General features: G+C 44.2%; 1 protein-coding gene across 2 annotated transcripts; it reads left to right on the top strand.

Annotated features, from left to right (window-relative positions):
- Window positions 1-1429: 1429 nt before the first annotated feature.
- LOC144733036 (E3 ubiquitin/ISG15 ligase TRIM25-like) lies at window positions 1430-12748 on the top strand. 2 transcript variants are annotated; one of them, XM_078614762.1, is made up of 6 exons: window positions 1430-2052; window positions 6557-6652; window positions 8188-8421; window positions 9461-9483; window positions 9718-9821; window positions 10183-12748. In XM_078614762.1, the coding sequence occupies exons 1-6, from the start codon at window positions 1495-1497 to the stop codon at window positions 10725-10727; spliced, it is 1560 nt and encodes a 519-aa protein (XP_078470888.1). In that variant the 5' UTR covers window positions 1430-1494; the 3' UTR covers window positions 10728-12748. The 2 variants fall into 2 exon arrangements, with proteins under 2 accessions (XP_078470888.1, XP_078470889.1); XM_078614763.1 differs by lacking the exon at window positions 9461-9483 and having other exon boundaries at window positions 10183-10387.
- Window positions 12749-17289: the final 4541 nt, after the last annotated feature.

Raw genomic sequence — 17289 nt, 5'->3', positions numbered from 1 at the left:
GAGTCGCTTAAATTACTTGATACACTAGGAAAGAATACAGGTTTACCAAAAGATATCCCGAAACTATCTGACCATTGCTTAAATAACACTTACTTCTTATGTAGAGGTGATTTCTTTACAAAAGGAAGGAGCCGCAATGGGCTCTCCTTTATCTCCTACTATAGCAAATCTGTACATATAAAACTTTGAAGCAAGAGCACTCGCCTCGAGTACATTAAAACCATCTTTTTGGTTTAGATATGTTGATGACACTTTGGTTGTCTGGCCACATAGTAAAGATACACTTAATGATTTTCTAAATCATCTCAATGCAAAACACCCGGCCATCCAGTTCACCATAGAAATGGAGGTAAATAACACACTCCGGTTCCTAGATATTTTGCTTGGACATGGTCTAAATGGCAAAATAACACACAGCGTTTACCGCAAGCGAACGCACACTGATGCCTATCTGAATGCAGATTTACATCATCACCCAGCTCAAAAATCCTCCTTCATCAAGACACTCATACATCGGGCTAGAACAGTCTCAGATGGTGAAAGTCTAGTGAGAAAGATTAAACATGTTAATGAAGCACTAAGGCAGAATGGCTACAATAATGCTCAATTAACAGAGCACTAAATGCCAAATCACGATCGCAAAGCAACACTGCTGAAAGCGATCAGAGTGTTAAAACAATTAAAATGCCATCTTTCTCATGAGTAACTGACAAATTAGCCCGTGTTTAACAAAAGCAAAACATTAAAGTAAGATTGGGTACAGTACACAAAATAAAAATAAACTAGTATCTTGCACTACAGACGAATTGCCTAAATTACTAACAGAAGGTATATATCGGATTGATTGTTTATGTGACAGATGCTATATTGGTCAGCCTAGACGTAAGATCAGCGTAAGACTAAAAGAACACCAAATAAATATTACATGATTTCAAATACAACTGTTGGCAGTGGCAGAACATGATTGTCAACTCAATTTATTTTGACAACGTTGAAGTGTTGTGTAAAACTAACATAATGATGCATGAAGACAAAAGTTTAAATATTAGTTGATAAAGATTGAAAACAATTAAAAACGATGCTGCTTAAAACATACTTTGAAATAAAAACAGATAAAGATACACATGAGAAAAACAAGTTTATCTTTAAATCAGAATGTTTCTACAAGGTGCGTTTCCGCTCTGGAAATGCGCACAGCCTCACCCTACTCTGTGGGACAAACCATCATTGCTGTCTCCCTCGGTGCTGCTGGGTTTGTATGAATGTGATACAACTTGAGAACTGGTAAAACTTAACAAAGTGCGTGACTGTGTCGCTACACCCACACAGGTGATTACGGCCGTCTTGTGGAACATTCCAGGGCGTGTCTCGTGGCGTTTATACCTCAACTGCAGGAAAAGTCAGTTCATTGCCTTGTTCGTCATTGCTGTATGAGCTGCTCACACAGCGTCTCCAAACCAGTGAACGACTGACTCCGAGGTTAAGCTCTAGATAATGGCGAGCGCGTCTCCCGGCGATGGTGTAGATAGTGAGTTGACCTGCTCCATCTGCCTGGGCACGTTTGACCGCCCCTCTACGCTGAGCTGCGGACACTCGTTCTGCCTCCAGTGCCTGGAAGCCACCTGGAAGCTGGCCGTCTCCTACTCCTGCCCACAGTGTCGAGTGACCTTTCCTCAACGACCCCAGCTGACCAGGAACGTGACGCTCGCCAACCTCATAGATCAGCTGCGAGTGACCGAGACCATGGCTGCTGCTGCTGTTATTTTCTGTGACCACTGCCCAGAAGGCAAGACTCCTGCAGTGAAGACCTGCCTCAAGTGTGAGACGTCCTTCTGCACGGAGCACCTCGCGCCTCACCTCGAAAGGGAGAAGTTTAAGGAGCACGTCCTCGTTCCGCCAGATGTGAACCCCGAACGCAAGTGCAAGAGGCATAACAAAGAGCTCGGGTTCTACTGCAAGCAGGACGCGAGTTTGGTTTGCAGGGACTGCACCATCGCCGAACACAAAGTGCACAATGTCAGCACGCTGGAGCAAGAGCACGAGACGCAGAAGGTGAGGACTTCTGTGAAGTCACTCAAAGGAAAACCACGCAGCGACACGAGTTAATAAAATCTTGAACTGGGCTCACAACAATGTCTTGGAATTAATGGGCGTGGATTGGTTTCTCTCTCCACCGTTGCTTCCCTTTCAGACTTTTCAGTCGGCACAGGTGAAATCGCTGGCCTCGTTTGTGATCGGCAGTTTTTGTTGTATGGTCGGGTGTTTGTGCGTGCCTGTAATCCAGCACTGTAGGGGGGCGGTGAGTGTTGGTGGTGGATTGCACAAATGTCGTGAAACTCCCTTCCCCAGGGTTGGGGTAGTCAAGGTGCCATAACCCTGGTTCGCGTGTGGATTAATCAAAATTTGTTTCCATCTGTATGAGAATTGATTGTCCCCACTGCATCCCCCTAACCCTAAACTTTCTTCGTCTATTGTGTTTTTACCTTTACTTTCCTTTCCCAGATAAAAAATATAATCATTGATTAATGGCGTTTTGCAAACATCCCAATCATCGGGGCCACAGAGGCTGGGAAAATGTTGACGCCAGTTTTGGCTGCCTTCTCGCTTTTCTGTGGTTTCCTCAATGTTCAAAGCCACAGCTTGCAGAGATTAAGTACATGTATGAGGTTGGAACCTGCAATTTATTATCACCTCCTAGCATGGGTCATAATAATGATAATGTTTTGCATTCATTAGGCACCCTTCTTCACAATGTCTCAAGGTGCCATGCGTGAAGAGAACCAAAATAAAACTAGAGAATTGGGTGACGAGCCCGATAGGGACAAAGCAATTTCACAAACGTTGGCTGTTAAAAAGTTAATCGGTTGATGAATCTGCATTGAGTAAAGATACTTAATTCGGTTATCAGATTCACCGAGTCTATATTTATATGTTTAGCATGTGGCGGTGGCATACTATATTGGAGTTTGTCGCAATAATTATTCAATTCCTGCGATTCGCAACCCCGGTCAGAAAATCCGATGGGTTACGTCAAAGTCACTTCTCGTGATGTCGAAGCAGTCGGAACGACGAATGTTATGAGCGGCTTAACACGAAGTTTCACAGTCTGTTGCCGTATAGCAGCACCCAGCCTGATGACGCTCGGCTGTCCATGTTCCAAAGGCAGATTTGACTTGTGCCCTATAGACTTGGTAAGATGGTGCCTCAGTTCGTTTCGGGAATTGTTTTTTGGCGGACGGTGGCATCACGAAGATTACGATTCATGTCACACGTTTCAATGAGAAAGCGACTGCTGAATCTAAGGCAATTTCTGATGGAGAGATTCTGCAGCAGCTCACCCAAGGGCAACTGCTACATCGTCAGAGTGTCTTATGAGGACTGGTGTGCTATGCTACCGCCAATTGGTCCATATGTAAAGATCTTTTTTTTCAGCATAGTGTGGGCAGAGACCATGTATGGGGCTTCTCAGATACCCAGGTTTCTATGTCGACATTAAAGGAGTTGACACAATGGCCGTTGCTGTAGCTTCCATGGGGAAAAGGTTGTTTCACGTAAGGCATCGACCTCTTGACAGGGCGAGAGTCGTCATGGCCCCATGTCCACTAAATGTGCTCGTGTGAGAATGTTTGTCGAAGTTGTCGCTATAATTACAATTAAATATCACGAGGTTTATAATGCTGTGGATTCCGCGTATATTGAAAGCTATTTTTAACACGCAGAGATTGACACTTTTTTTTACAGGGTATTCAAAATTGGCAGCTGCAGCAATGTTAACCATGGAAACGCTACACACGGAACATAAACAAGGGACTTTCCCCAGCAATAGCGCCATTGGGGTATTAACGTCATCAAAATTATATATTTAAAATATATATAGTTTTTTATTGAGGTATGCGCACACAAGTCTGGAATAATGCAAGGGGGTTGGGGTAAGGGTGGCATTTTCCAGCACTTGCAGAAAGTCTAGGAATGGGGATAACAACATTCTCGGTGCCCAACACATGGGCGGCAGGATGGTCAGAGTTCATGAGTTTGTGCTCTTTGATGGGTGGTGAAAGGGGGGGGTTAAGGGAGGTGGGAAAAACAGTAACCAACGTTCTCGGGGTAGATCGGGGTGTAGGGAGGGGGTGACGAAGGGCCACACACACATTACAAATCATATAACATACACGCGGCTTTTGTGAGATGGGGTTACATCCTCTCCTCCATCTTGGGCCCATGCGCTTCATCCCGTCTCCGGGGCGTCTCCACCCCTCTGTCGTTTTAAACTTCCGAGGAAGGTGGGCGGGGGTTCCATCTGGCCTCAATATCCCTTTCTTTCCCTTTAAGCAGGTGGTCGGTACCCGCGTGTGCTGGCGGGGTGTTGCGCCATTGTCTCCGCGTAGGGTAGGTTCATGGTCTTTCCAGTTATCAGATCCAGAATATTTATTTATTTTAGAGTAATCCGATGAGCTTTAAAGCTTTTTTTCACAGATGTTCAGTAGGGGCACGGGGTAAGAACGTTACAACAACAAACACAATACCAAAACACGATAGTAGTGCAAAGTACAGGTAAGGTAAACAAATCACCCAAACACAGACAAATACAACACTAAACCATCCCCATCCTACCAGACAAAGTCCACTGAGGCATTAATTTATTGTTCAGAAGCGACATGGTAACAAATGATAGTGCAACAAAATATATTTTCGTTCTGTCTGCTTGTTTAAACCAGAAAAGCCTTAAATTTTGATTTAAAGTTTGCGTGACTGCAGGGATTAATATTTTTGGTTCTTTCGGTAAAGTCACGTAGAAGGGAAATAATAAAATAAATATATATAAAACAATAAAAATTCTCACGACGTTTCGACTGCAACACAAGCAATCATCATCAGGTGTGAAATCCACAGCAAGAACATTCAAAATTTCTAATTTTCTTGCTGTGAATTCACACCTGATGATGATTGCAACACAAACAATCATCAGGTGTGAAATCCACAGCAAGAAAATTCCAAATTTCAAATTATCTTGCTGTGAATTCACACCTGATGACGATTGCTTGTGTTGCAGTCGACACGTCGTGAGAATTTTATTGTTTGATATGTTTCTTATTTTATTATTTCCCTTCTACGTGACTTTACCGAAAGAACCAGAAAAGCCTTGCTGAGTCTCAGGACTGTCTTAACCAGGAGGATCCTGCCATGATTTGCCATTAGGGGGTGATGATTGCCGGGTGTAAAAAATCCCGATGGAGAACATTTGCAGGACACTTGGCAAATTTGGACTATGACCCACCAGCACACACATTATATCACGAGATCTTTAGTTTAGGGTGGTGTATAGTAACGCAGTGTGTAATTTAATGTTGGGTTTGTCTATGGCAGTGTATAGTATGGGGTATATCCGTGTGATGTAAGAAAAAAGTTTAGCTGGAGGCATATTTTATTTTTTGCGACATATAAGTGTAATGTATGACTTACTGTTAGTAGCTCAGCTTATTGGAGAGTATATTGAGTATATTGATGATATTGATGTGGTGGTTTGGCTGCTGCAGCTTCTTACTATTAAAATTTCCCTCCCTTTATTACTGCTAATCCTACTTCCTCCCTTTACGACTGCTAATCCGACATAATACACGAGCATAATATGACTTTGAGACCCCCCCACCATCTACACATTCCACAAATAGTGACTAATCCCATATCTGCATTTGCAATAAATATGCTAAATTCCTCTGTTGATATGTAAATTCCTTTGTCAAGGCGCTCTCTTCCTCTAACCCAGCTTAAATATACGCTGCCAAGCTTGGTGGTGTTCATTCGGACGCTGTCTTTCCGACAGCCCTGTTCTTCACCTGAGGACGGCTGCTTGCGTTGTGGCCGAAACGTCGTGAGAATTTATTTTATTATGTTTAATTTGTATTATTTTATTATTATTTCCCTTCTACGTGACTTTGCCGAAAGAACCAAGAAGAGGTATCTTTAGTGTCCACTGTGAGTGAAACAGACGGCGCGTAGCATCGTTTAATTTACAGCAGTATTAATCAGGGCAGGCACTGGACTTGAACTGTGAACATCTGCAACGAGGGCAACCATGCTACGGCGAGGCGATGTCACCATCCCGCTGTGGAAGGGGTCTGTGGAGTGGGGTTGAGAGAAGGTAATCAAGGAGCATAAAACGTCATCACGCCAACTCCGGTCATCCTTGCAGTAGTGGCTTTTTGGCTGGCCATCGTTCGAGGACAGTCACTGCATAGCGAGGCGTTTTCGGATGCATTTCTGCGGCCATCTGGAACGCTCTTCCTTCCGATATAGGGAAGCAACTGGAGCCATGCACTTTGAAATCAAAATTAAAAACGAAATTCCTTAAAACTCCTTTTTGCATTTAGTGTGTTGTCATTCCTCTGATTAACACGGTTGTCTACGTATGATGCGAAAGAAGTTCTACATACATCCAGAGTTTGGAGTCTCTACCGGTGACGTATGTATGTTACACTTCTTTCGCACCATAAGTTGCCAACCGTGCTAATCGGAGGTGCAAGAGAAGGACTACAAACTAACATCTCGCCTCCTACAGGATCAAGTCGGAGAGGAGACGCGAGCGGTGGAGGAGAAGAGGAGGGAGGCGGAGGCGTCTGTTGGACGCATGGAGGCCACTCGCAAGGACGTGCAGGTTCTGTGACCCCATAACCTCCACCTTGCGTGAGATCTGTGACTCTCTGTTTAAGGACAACTCCGTAGTTTCAAGTGAACTTCGTATAACAAACTTCCCCTCAACATTAACTAATCTCCTTCACTCGCTAGTTTCCGCTCCGCACTCAAAACTCACTTGTTTTTCCGAGCTCACCACACAACAGAGGTGGGACAAAGTCATTGTTATGCAAGTCCAAGTCGAGTCGCAAGTCATCAAATTCATGACTCGAGTCTGACTCGAGTCCAAGTCACATGACTCGAGTCCACATCTCATAGGTGGGACAAAGTCATTGTTATGCAAGTCCAAGTCGAGTCGCAAGTCATCAAATTCATGACTCGAGTCTGACTCGAGTCCAAGTCACATGACTCGAGTCCACACCTCTGCCACACAACCCCTTATTTTCCACCGCATATCCGCCATCGCGACTTTTCCCTCTTCATTTTCTCATGGCTCTCACTCATTTCCCTTTCATTCAATCCGCTCATCATCACTTACCGTAATACATTTTGTTTTCACCGATTTCACACATCACAGATTTGCCCATTGCTTTCTGTCATCTATTTCAGTAACCTCATCTCCACCATTACATTCATACGTAATATTGTTAATTCTGTGTAAAGTGCCTTGTTTAAGGCGCTATTTAAATTATGTTAAGATAAAGCAATACAGTAGTCCAATGGTTAACGTTTTTAATCCACTCCACGAAAACTACGGTTAACCAAAATAACTGTTAATTGAATTCACTTCTGAGTTGAAAAATACGTAAAAATCACAGAGTTTGCAGGAGAGCTGGTTCCACTGGCTAAACAGAAAACGTACAATTGTAAACAAAGGCAGTTGAGGTCTGAACGCTCATAAATGGTGCGTCGCTGATCGGCTGAGGCATGGTCAGAACCGACTTGCGATCACTCAGATTGGCCTAAATTGGCACCCACGTACATAGAACATAAAAATATCGATAGTCAACATTTTACCGTTAGTCGAAACCATGGGATCCTATGGAAGCCGAAACATTAATCGAAAACTGGTTAACCGATTTCACTGTTAACTGAGGGACTACTGTATTCGTGTCTCGTTCCGGGCTTCCCCCATTTATCAAAAGAATGACGTTACATCTGAATCCACCACCCAATAATGTGGCTACAAAAATGTTTAGTTTAGCAGATTACATTTTTTGTGCATAAACGTCATATTTATTTCAAGGCTCAGATGTACTGTATATCCCTTTTAAAGAACAATTACATGTTACATCAACTCACACCAGTCTATAATACCAATTAATTAATGGGTAGCTATGAATATTTGGGTAACAATGAGGTTGACATTTTTGCTTATAAATGCATTCAGCAATGATAAATGTCCCGCATGTAAATGCCTCACAACGATTCTTTAAAGTGTCATCACCGACGCAATGATCTGTCCAGGACGTTGTTTATCGGTCAAAGGAGAGCAAATTCGCATGTTTTAGAGCTGTAGGAATAGGGAACGATTTAAATCCACGCTTGTCTCAACAGGGATCAATGACTGGTGTGAAGGAGCAAATCAAAATCAGGTGCACCAGCCTGAGAAAGGCACTGGATGAAGACGAGAAGGCGGCTTTACATCGCGCGGAACTGAAGGAGAAGGAGCTGCTGTCCCAGATCGACAAGAACATCGCTCATTACAAGCACGAGATCAGCGAGCTGCAGGCAGCAGCCGCGCGCTTGCGCACTCTGCAGGAGGAGAGGGACTCGCTCACGTTCCTACAGGTAGAGCGCTCGCGAAGCCAGGGCGAGTGCCCCAGTTTGGCAGAGCTCTCGGAAGTAGAGAGACTCCTGGCTCAAAGGTTCACGTATATTAACAAATGTGTGTGTGTGTTCAACTACGGTTGCTGAGCACAGGCCCCCAAGGCGTATTAAAAAGTGGCTTAACACGTATGAGGCTTTTGCGACCAATATCATTCATAATAGAGGTTTTTTTAGGGTTGGATCGCGTAAATATATAAATGTTGTGTCGTTAAAACCCGCCACCACCCGACACAGCCAACTAGTAAGGGTTGTCAGGTTAATAAAACGTGTCAATTCGTCACTAGTAAAGCACACCGGTGTGTTGGAGAGCCAAGCCACAACATTTACAATCTGAGTAACGTCGTGCTCAGATTGGTGAAACGTCGTACTCAGATTGTAAATGTTGTGGCTTGGCTCTCCAACACACCGGTGTGCTGTACTAGTGACAAACTGACACATTCTGTTTACGTGACGACCCTAATTGGTTGGCTGTGTCGGGTGGTGGCTGGTTTTAACGACACATTTATATCTAAACTCGATCTAACCCCAAAAAAACCCCTCTTACGGAAACAACTGGATTGCTGCTGATAGCATTGATAATATGTCAAATTACAACACACGCACAGTTATAGGAATTCTGGATTAGTAAAGGGGGAAATTCAAGGATGAGGAAAGGAAAAAGAGAAATGTGGTGTCCTGCAATACGGTGGGTAAACAGGGTACGGAGGAAAGAGTCATTCCTGCATAATGCGTCCTTGACATTGGAGTCATCAAGACATGAAGTTTATTGAAACGGTGGCTGTGGTTGTAGCAAACTAATTATAATGACACTCCCAGATGAAGGGTTCAGATGATCGGAGCTGGAGAACATAGCTTCACTCTTTAATGAAAGATACGGATTTGTTTGCAATGCAACCGTTGGCTAAAACTTGATATCAATATGCCAGTCATGGGAATCACTTAATTAATTCGAATTATGGAGATAGCATCACACTTACGCTTCTTTCTCTCTATCCCACAGGGGCGTCTGAAGGAGACGTGCAGGTATAGATCATAAATCATCACAGATAACACATGAGGTTGCGCAGTGTGTGGACCGTGGGCTATCTGATGATGTATGTGGTGATGATGCTGTGTGTGCTGACCCTGTGTGTTAGTCATGGGCTGTCCATGGGGGCATGGGTTCTATGTAACGATGCTGTATTTAAAACATCGATTACATGCGGTACTGATATGTGGGGTGATGCTGACCGATTTTCCTAATTGTTGAACACACAGGAAAGATGCTCCGAAGAAAACCCCGCCCCCAACTCCTACTCCACTGGACGCCCCCACGATCCGCTCCCTCGAGAGAGTCATGGGCAAACTCCTGCCCCTCGTCTGTGAGTTTATCACTCTTGCTTCAGTATAGACGGGTGGCCTGTGCTGTGCAAACAGCTGAATCCCAGATACTAGGATCCTGGTTTCAACCTTCAGTTTTAACTCCTATCCAGGATAGTCAATGGCCTGACTGATCAGCATGAAGTACGGTGAAATATTTTACAAGACCCGCATGGCATCAGCAGAACCTTGTCCAGCAGTGTAATTGACAAAGTAATGTACATGTTATGATTTTGACCATTATGTATTAGAATATGTATTACCGAATGCTTTATTACATACTGCGCATGCATTTTAATACACAACAGCTGTTGTTATACTTGTGCTGTAATTACACATGCATTGTTATTATCTTTACTACAGATGGATGTTCGCCGGTTCTGGACCCAAACTCCGTCCACAACAAACTCCAGATTTCTCCAGACCTCAGGACGCTGACAAAAACCAGTGTCTCCCAGCGTCGCCCCGATCACCCGCATCGGTTTGATTGGTATTACCAAGCCCTGTGCTCTGACAGCTTCTCGTCAGGTCAGCACTACTGGGAGGTGGATGTGGGAGGCTCGGAAGTGTGTGCAGTTGGAGTCGCGTACGAGGCGGTCTCGCGGACAGGCAGAGAAGCATCCAGCCTGGGAGGGAACGACTCATCCTGGATTTTATTACGTAAAGACAACAGCTACTCAGTACGCCATAGCGGGGTATTTACCTCACTGCCAGTGAGGGATCCTCCCTGGAGAGTCGGGCTTCATTTGAACTGGGAGGCGGGGCTGCTGTCGTTTTACCGTGCCGAATCCATGGAGCCTTTGTACTCAATTCACCACGCGTTCACTCGGCCTCTTTACCCCGCCCTGTACGTGGGGGGTAAAGATGGTGAGACAGTGACGATTTTGGACATTAACCGTGGGTGCTGAGATCGCTGAGTGTAAACAACACAGAGCAGACACACAGCATATAAAAAATACAAAGACGCAACATAACACGTTATATATTATATAGTAGTGGCGGGTCGTTTATTTTACACCTTGGCCTTGAGTGCTATCCTCCCGCAATTAAACCGCCTTCGAATAACCTCACCATGACACTAGGGCTATAGGCTATTGTTATTCGACATAACCACCCAATATTCACAGTGACAGTAACCTTTATCAAATGGTATAACGTTATTTAGCACGAGGCTCAACACCTATGAGAGTTACAATACACTAATTGCAGAGATATGAATACATGGTGACTGAAACCAACAAGGATGTACCACATTTTGTTTCTTTCAGTAAAGTTACTTAGGTATAATATACCTACGTGACTTTACCGAAAGAACCAAAGAGTATGGATTCCTGCAGTCACTAAAGCTTAAAATCAAGATGTACCACTATTACGCTCTATGACAGGATGCTGCATCACAAATATACATCGCATAGCCCAAATCAATGTCATTACCAAAGAAACAAGAACAAACTCACAAAAACAGTCACATTTTAATCATACGACCACCAAGCAAGCAAAAATTCCGTAAAACACAAATTACATAATCAGGATTCAACAGGCTTAACCACAGAAAAAAATCCAAAGCACTACACCTAAAATATAAACGTCACGAAAGAAAGTTTAAATAAATCTTAGATGATGCTACGTTATGTGCTAGCTAGTTTTACATCAGTTAGCTAACTGGCCCACTGATCACGCCACACGAAAAATGCTAACGTAGGCAGCTAGGCCAGCTAGACGGCTCCGGCGTGTCAAAGAATACGTCCAACATGGCAAACTCGAAATATGATTGGTTAAAGAATATGACAATCAACATCATCGTCCCGATTTGCTTCAATGGCAGAGGGGATTCACTCGACATTCTGAAGGCCTCAGGGTAGATTTTTCACCCGGAGAGGCAGGGACAGCCGCACTGGAAGCAGTGCAACTGAGGGAGAGAGTAGCAATGAAATTACGTTAATAGACTGATGGGAACGAACTTTGTAAAATACATATAGCATTACTGAAAAAATATTAAATAATATTTAAAAAAATTCTGATTCTGACAATCTCTAGGCCAGCAGAGAAGGACTTGCTGGCCCTGACGGCCCGCCTGTGTTATATAGAGTAGCTGTGGTAGAGTTATGGTACAATGATTGTAGTATATTATATCCATATTAGTATCGTTTATATTATCAATTTCAAGTCCAACTTTATTTTGATTAACAATGTGGGAACTCAAGAGATTAGGATGAGTCTCATTTTCAAGAGTGAACTGGGTATTAGTCTGCCAGTAAGGGACGATGATCGTTGTTGCTGTTGCCGTGCATAATCTAAATCTAGTAATTTGCTGTGTAATGTTCGATCTACTGTTGCGAATGACGTCAGGTTATCTTCAATGTCTACTGGGAAGCAAACGGCGCCCAGAAGTAGTGTAGGGGTGTTGCGGGCGAGGAAACGGACAAACACACAGGGGTGTCTACACCCACACACAGGGGTGTCTACATCCACGTCCGCAACGGTTAACCCTGGGGGGCTGTGGGTGGGCGCTGGGATCCCCCATAGCCCCACCCCTCGGGGGAAATTGGTATAAAAGGCGGGGAGCCAGAGGGCTCGGGGTCGAGTATACAAGCTGAACCAGTGAAGACGGAAGACCGGCAGATAGGCCCTGGAGCTCCCCTAGCTCGCTGTCCTTCTCAGGGCCGGGCAGGGCAAGCCAGAGGCGCGGCCCTAAGAGCCTTAGAGCCGAGGTTCTTATAAGAGCCGGTCTGGTCGGCTGGGTGCCGTGATCCGTGCTTAACCAGAGCCGGATCAGACAGCCTCCCCTAGCACTCTTAGCGGAGGACCTGGGAGCAGACCAGCCGGGGATAGTGCTAGGGGTCTTCCCTGTTCAGGACGGGTGAAGGGGCCGTTACCCCTTAAAGTGTTGTATCCTTGCCCAAGTATTGAAATTAACGTTGTGCCTCAACTACGTCGTCCGTGTCACGAGTGAACCCACTACAGTAGTATCATCATCATCATGGCTATATTACCTGCAATAATTATCAGGACGAGCCGTGCTAGCTTTCAACTGCGAACTTTCGCAAACAGGCAGAGAACGCGCCACCCCCGCGAGCCCAGGGGCCGGCAATCTGCGGCTCCGGAGCTGCGTGTGGCCCTTTGTCTGCCTGCATATGGGCAGCCGTTTTTTGAAAGAAAAAAACCTGAAATTATTATACTGGAAAATGAAGTACGCATGGTCCCCGCTTATACGACATAATGAATTCCTAGAAACCCCGTCGCAAATGTTTCATCGTAAATCGGACGCTATTTTCCCAAAGATGCAATTATACTGACTTTATACTATACGTTTCACAGTAGAAACATCACTTGCTGATGTGTGTTTTTTAATCCATTTTATTTGCTATTTTTAACGTGTGTTTAATAGATTAAGTCCACAAACATACCTGAGATCAACAACAGTTTCATGCCAAGTCATATAAATTACAATGGATATCTATTATTGGTTGGGTTATTGACAATTATTGAACATACATTTTGCAAATAACGTATGTACATTCTGGTTTCGTTTCTTTGCTTTAAAAAGGTATGGTGCATGATGTTATTTCGTTTCACTGCATAATCCACCAGACGGCGCTGTGTGCACAAACCTTCCGAGAGGAAATTTCAACAGTGATGGAAATGTTCGTGCGGATTAACAAATTGATGGCAAGTGTTCTCAATCATCGCCAGTTGTTTTCAAGCTTCTTCGAGAAGTTAACAGCCAATATTATGATCTTATCGTGTTTCACAAGGTACAGTGTCTTTCCAAAGGGGTGCAGTCCTGGTGAGAATTGTGTCATGTCGAGGAAATTAGCCAACAAACTAAAAAAATAACCCGTAAAAACAAAGTTTTTCACTATAAATCCTTTATATGCGTGGCGGCTAGAGTCCTCTTGTCCTCTGGCTTGAGATGGCTGCCACCTATGGGTCAGATGATTGTCTGCCAGCATTAAGCAATTGGTAATTAATTATTTAAACATTTTTCCCTAAACAGTGTAAAATTTTGGAAAAATTTTTTCAGGAAAATTAATTGTCACGCACAACGAGTCTGTGTGGAAAATGTCAGCTCGATTGGATCACGGGAAGTGGGTTAAAAAAAGACCGAAAGATTTGCACGGTCGTAAGCAAGCAAGCACGCAAGCACGCAAGCAAGCAAGCAAGCGAACTTACTATAAAGGATTTAAAAAGTGGAGGAAAGGAAATGGGAGTAGGAGGCCATATAGTACTAGTTCTTGTGAATGAATGGCCGGCATGATGGGGGTGCCTGGGGAGATGGGATGGGCTCTGGATACTTACACCACTTCTGTTAACGCATGATGATCGCTGCTCCCGGGAGAAAACAAGAACGACAAAAATTGAACATCGCGTTTTGTGTTATTTTATTTCTGGTTCTGTTCGGTTACGATTTTCCTCCTCTCCATCTGCTCCACTCCATCTTCTTACCCCTCCCCTGCAAATAGCCTGCTCCTGACACTTAACCCTACCGCGGTAGGGCAGCGAGCCCAAACGCACCCTGCCAGACCCTAATTTTGAGGGTGTATCACTTCGGATTTGGTTCACGTTACCTGTTGTTTGCTCTTTGGCCCCCTCTTTGAGGTCTACTTTGTATTATGGGTTCTTGAATAACAATAAAAAAAATATTGTAAGTCTGTCGTTGAACTTATTTTGCACCGTACGTAGCCAACCGTGATAATATGTGGGACACTGTGTATGTACATATGTTTAACTTCTTTCGCACCATATGTAGCTAACCATACTAATCGGTGAGTAGTGAAGACTTTAATATGTTTAATTATAATTGAATGTTATAATAGTTTTTTCAATCTTGATTTGAAGCTTTCGTGACTGCAGGAATATATACTCTTTGGTTCTTTCGGTAAAGTCACGTAGGTAGAAGAAATAATAGATCACGACGTGTCAATCGCAACACGCTCTCTGACATAGACATGCTAATATTCTCATTGGCACGCCTCCGGTGGCTGGGCCGTCTCACATTGACATGCTAATCTCTCACATTTACAGCTTCACATCAATATTTATGTAAAATTCCTTCTATAGCTCCACTCACTTACCCTTGGGTTGGGACCACCAAAAATCCTATATAAACTCTTGTTACAGCAGCTATTTCTTCTACGTGAACAATTCTCTTGCTGTGCTTGTTTCACACCTGATGACGGTTGCTTGTGCTGCGATCGAAACGTCGTGATCTATTATTCGTTCTACCTATGTGACTTTACCAAAAGAACCAAAGAGAATAGGGTTTTCCCCTGCATTAACCGCAATGCTTGTGGTCAGAATGCAAACAAAAAACATAGTGTGATAATATATGCATTGTCCTTGAAACTGGTTGGCCCACACCAGAGACGGTGTGGAGCCCCGTCTCAATTGGTGCTAGACCAGAGGCAGAACCGGCCCTAGACCTTTGGGGGCCCTAAGCAAAATTTGGTTGGAGGCCCCTTTGATGTATGATTTTTTGCACCCACTCGCTAGCAGTGACTCTAGGGGGCCCTCTGCTGGCCACGGGGCCCTTTGCAATTGCAAGGGTCGCTTAGTGGCTGGACCGGCTCTGACCAGAGGGCACTAAAAGGCGTGTGTTAACGAAATTTTATTTATTGACATATTATAACTTGATTCAAATCAATCATTAACATAATCTAACGCAAAGATAATATCAACGTATTAAATATGACAGGGAATGGGTCACTTTTTGATGTCTTGGAGATGAAAAAATGTACAAAAGTCGAAGTGTATTGTTTAAAAAACGAAATAGACAACATATTCATTTTAGACTCGAAGTTTTTGCTGTGGTTGTCTCCGCCTAATGACAGACGCTTGTGTTGCGCCCGAAACGTCGTGTTTTTTTTCTCTTCCTACGTGACTTTACTGAAAGAACCAAGAGTATAAACGAAATGTATTCCATTGCCTATCTTGTTTATTTAAGTCAGAATGTGTGTTGGCACCTGCTGTATACCTGCTGTGGTTGCGTGCAGGTATCTTTGCGTGTGATCCGGGCTCTCAAAATATGTTTGGTCAAAGACAAACAAAAGTATCTTCTCCTTCTTTAAAAGGTTGCCGACCCCTGCGTAATCCTAGGTCACCATCCCATCAGACATAAACACGGACGCGTTGGTTCTTTCAGTAAAGTAACTGGCAGCAGTTACATTGGGGAAACGAAACGACATGTCTCAGACCGTGCCCGTGAACACAAGGCAGATCTATAACACGGTAGGATCAATACCTCTACTGTTGCCGATCATTGTTTTAATGCTGTGGGCTCACACGAAATAGATTTTTCCAAGACGGAGGTACTCTGCAAACCTACCGGCTACCTTCAAAGATTTGTTCATGAAGCCATCCAGATATATCAACACAGACACAACTTCAACCGAGTGAATGGGTACAAAACTGAGCAATCATTGGAAGGACGTTATTAACCAAGTAAACTCTTAACTGACTGTGATGTTTCCATCCTACCTGCCTATGTCAGCTTTTATTTCGACACTCTGTGTGTCTCTCTCTCTATGCCTCTCTCATTCTCACGTCCGTTACATTGCACTCTCTTGCCTTTGGATTGCACTCTCATACTCACAGGCCCTTTGGATTACACCCGTTGGGTTGCACTTCCTCGTCAAGGAGGCCGCTTTCCTTCTTCTTTTCTACAGTTACATGCTAATTTCTCAGATTAACATCATGCTAATCTCTCACATTAACATAGCCACTTCCGTGCCCTCTAATTTCTCACAATAACATAATGCTAATCTGTCACATTAACATAGCCACTTCCGTGCCCTCTAATTTCTAACATTAACATCATGTTAATCTCTCACATTAACATCACTCGCCCGGCCACATCTTTATGACCCTTAGGCTACACCAATTTCAAACCTTTAAAACAGTCTGCCTCAGCGCAGACCATGCTTTCCCACCTGATGACGGACGCTTGTGTTGTGCCCCAAACGTCGTGATTTATTTTATTTTATACTTACGTGACTTTAACGAAAGAACCAAAGAGTATGGATTCCTGCAGTCACAAAAGCTTAAAATCGAGTTTGACACCCTGATAATATATGCATTGTCCTTGAAACGGATTGGTCCACACCAGAGGCGGTGTGGAGCCCCGTCTCAATTGGTGCTGGACGAGAGGACGCCAAAAGGTGTACAGCTCAAAGACAATGCACTATCAAAGTAATGAGGGCTCAGGGTAAGCATCTACATCATTAGACCTCCACATCCCTGGCCCGGTAGTCCTTGGTAGGCGAAGCCCCAGCAGCGTAGTAGACTCGGTAGTGTGGCCGCCCGATGTAGTCGGCAGAGCGGGCCGACAGCCATACAGGGCGTTGAGGTAGCCGCGCCAATGTACCAGGCACGGAGGCCCTGGAGAGACGAGGCGGCAGTGGCATTGTGTCTTGGTGAGAGGGCCGCCCGACGCGGTTGCCGGAAGAGCCGGGCACCAGGCACCAGGGCCCT

The sequence above is a fragment of the Lampetra planeri genome, chromosome 45 (genome assembly GCF_965212315.1).
Source record: "Lampetra planeri chromosome 45, kcLamPlan1.2.h2, whole genome shotgun sequence".
In the NCBI taxonomy this organism is placed as follows: Eukaryota; Metazoa; Chordata; class Hyperoartia; order Petromyzontiformes; family Petromyzontidae; genus Lampetra; species Lampetra planeri.
The sequence above is the reverse complement of the archived record's forward strand: the minus strand, read 5'-3'. Positions and strand labels throughout refer to the sequence as shown.

Excerpts from the sequence above, each read along its gene's own strand:
- LOC144733036 (XM_078614762.1), top strand. The coding sequence starts at position 1,495 with ATGGCGAGCGCGTCTCCCGGCGATGGTGTAGATAGTGAGTTGACCTGC. Across the intron at positions 6,653-8,187 it reads CCACTCGCAAGGACGTGCAG|GGATCAATGACTGGTGTGAA; the intron begins GTTCTGTGACCC and ends TTGTCTCAACAG. Across the intron at positions 8,422-9,460 it reads ACTCGCTCACGTTCCTACAG|GGGCGTCTGAAGGAGACGTG; the intron begins GTAGAGCGCTCG and ends TCTATCCCACAG.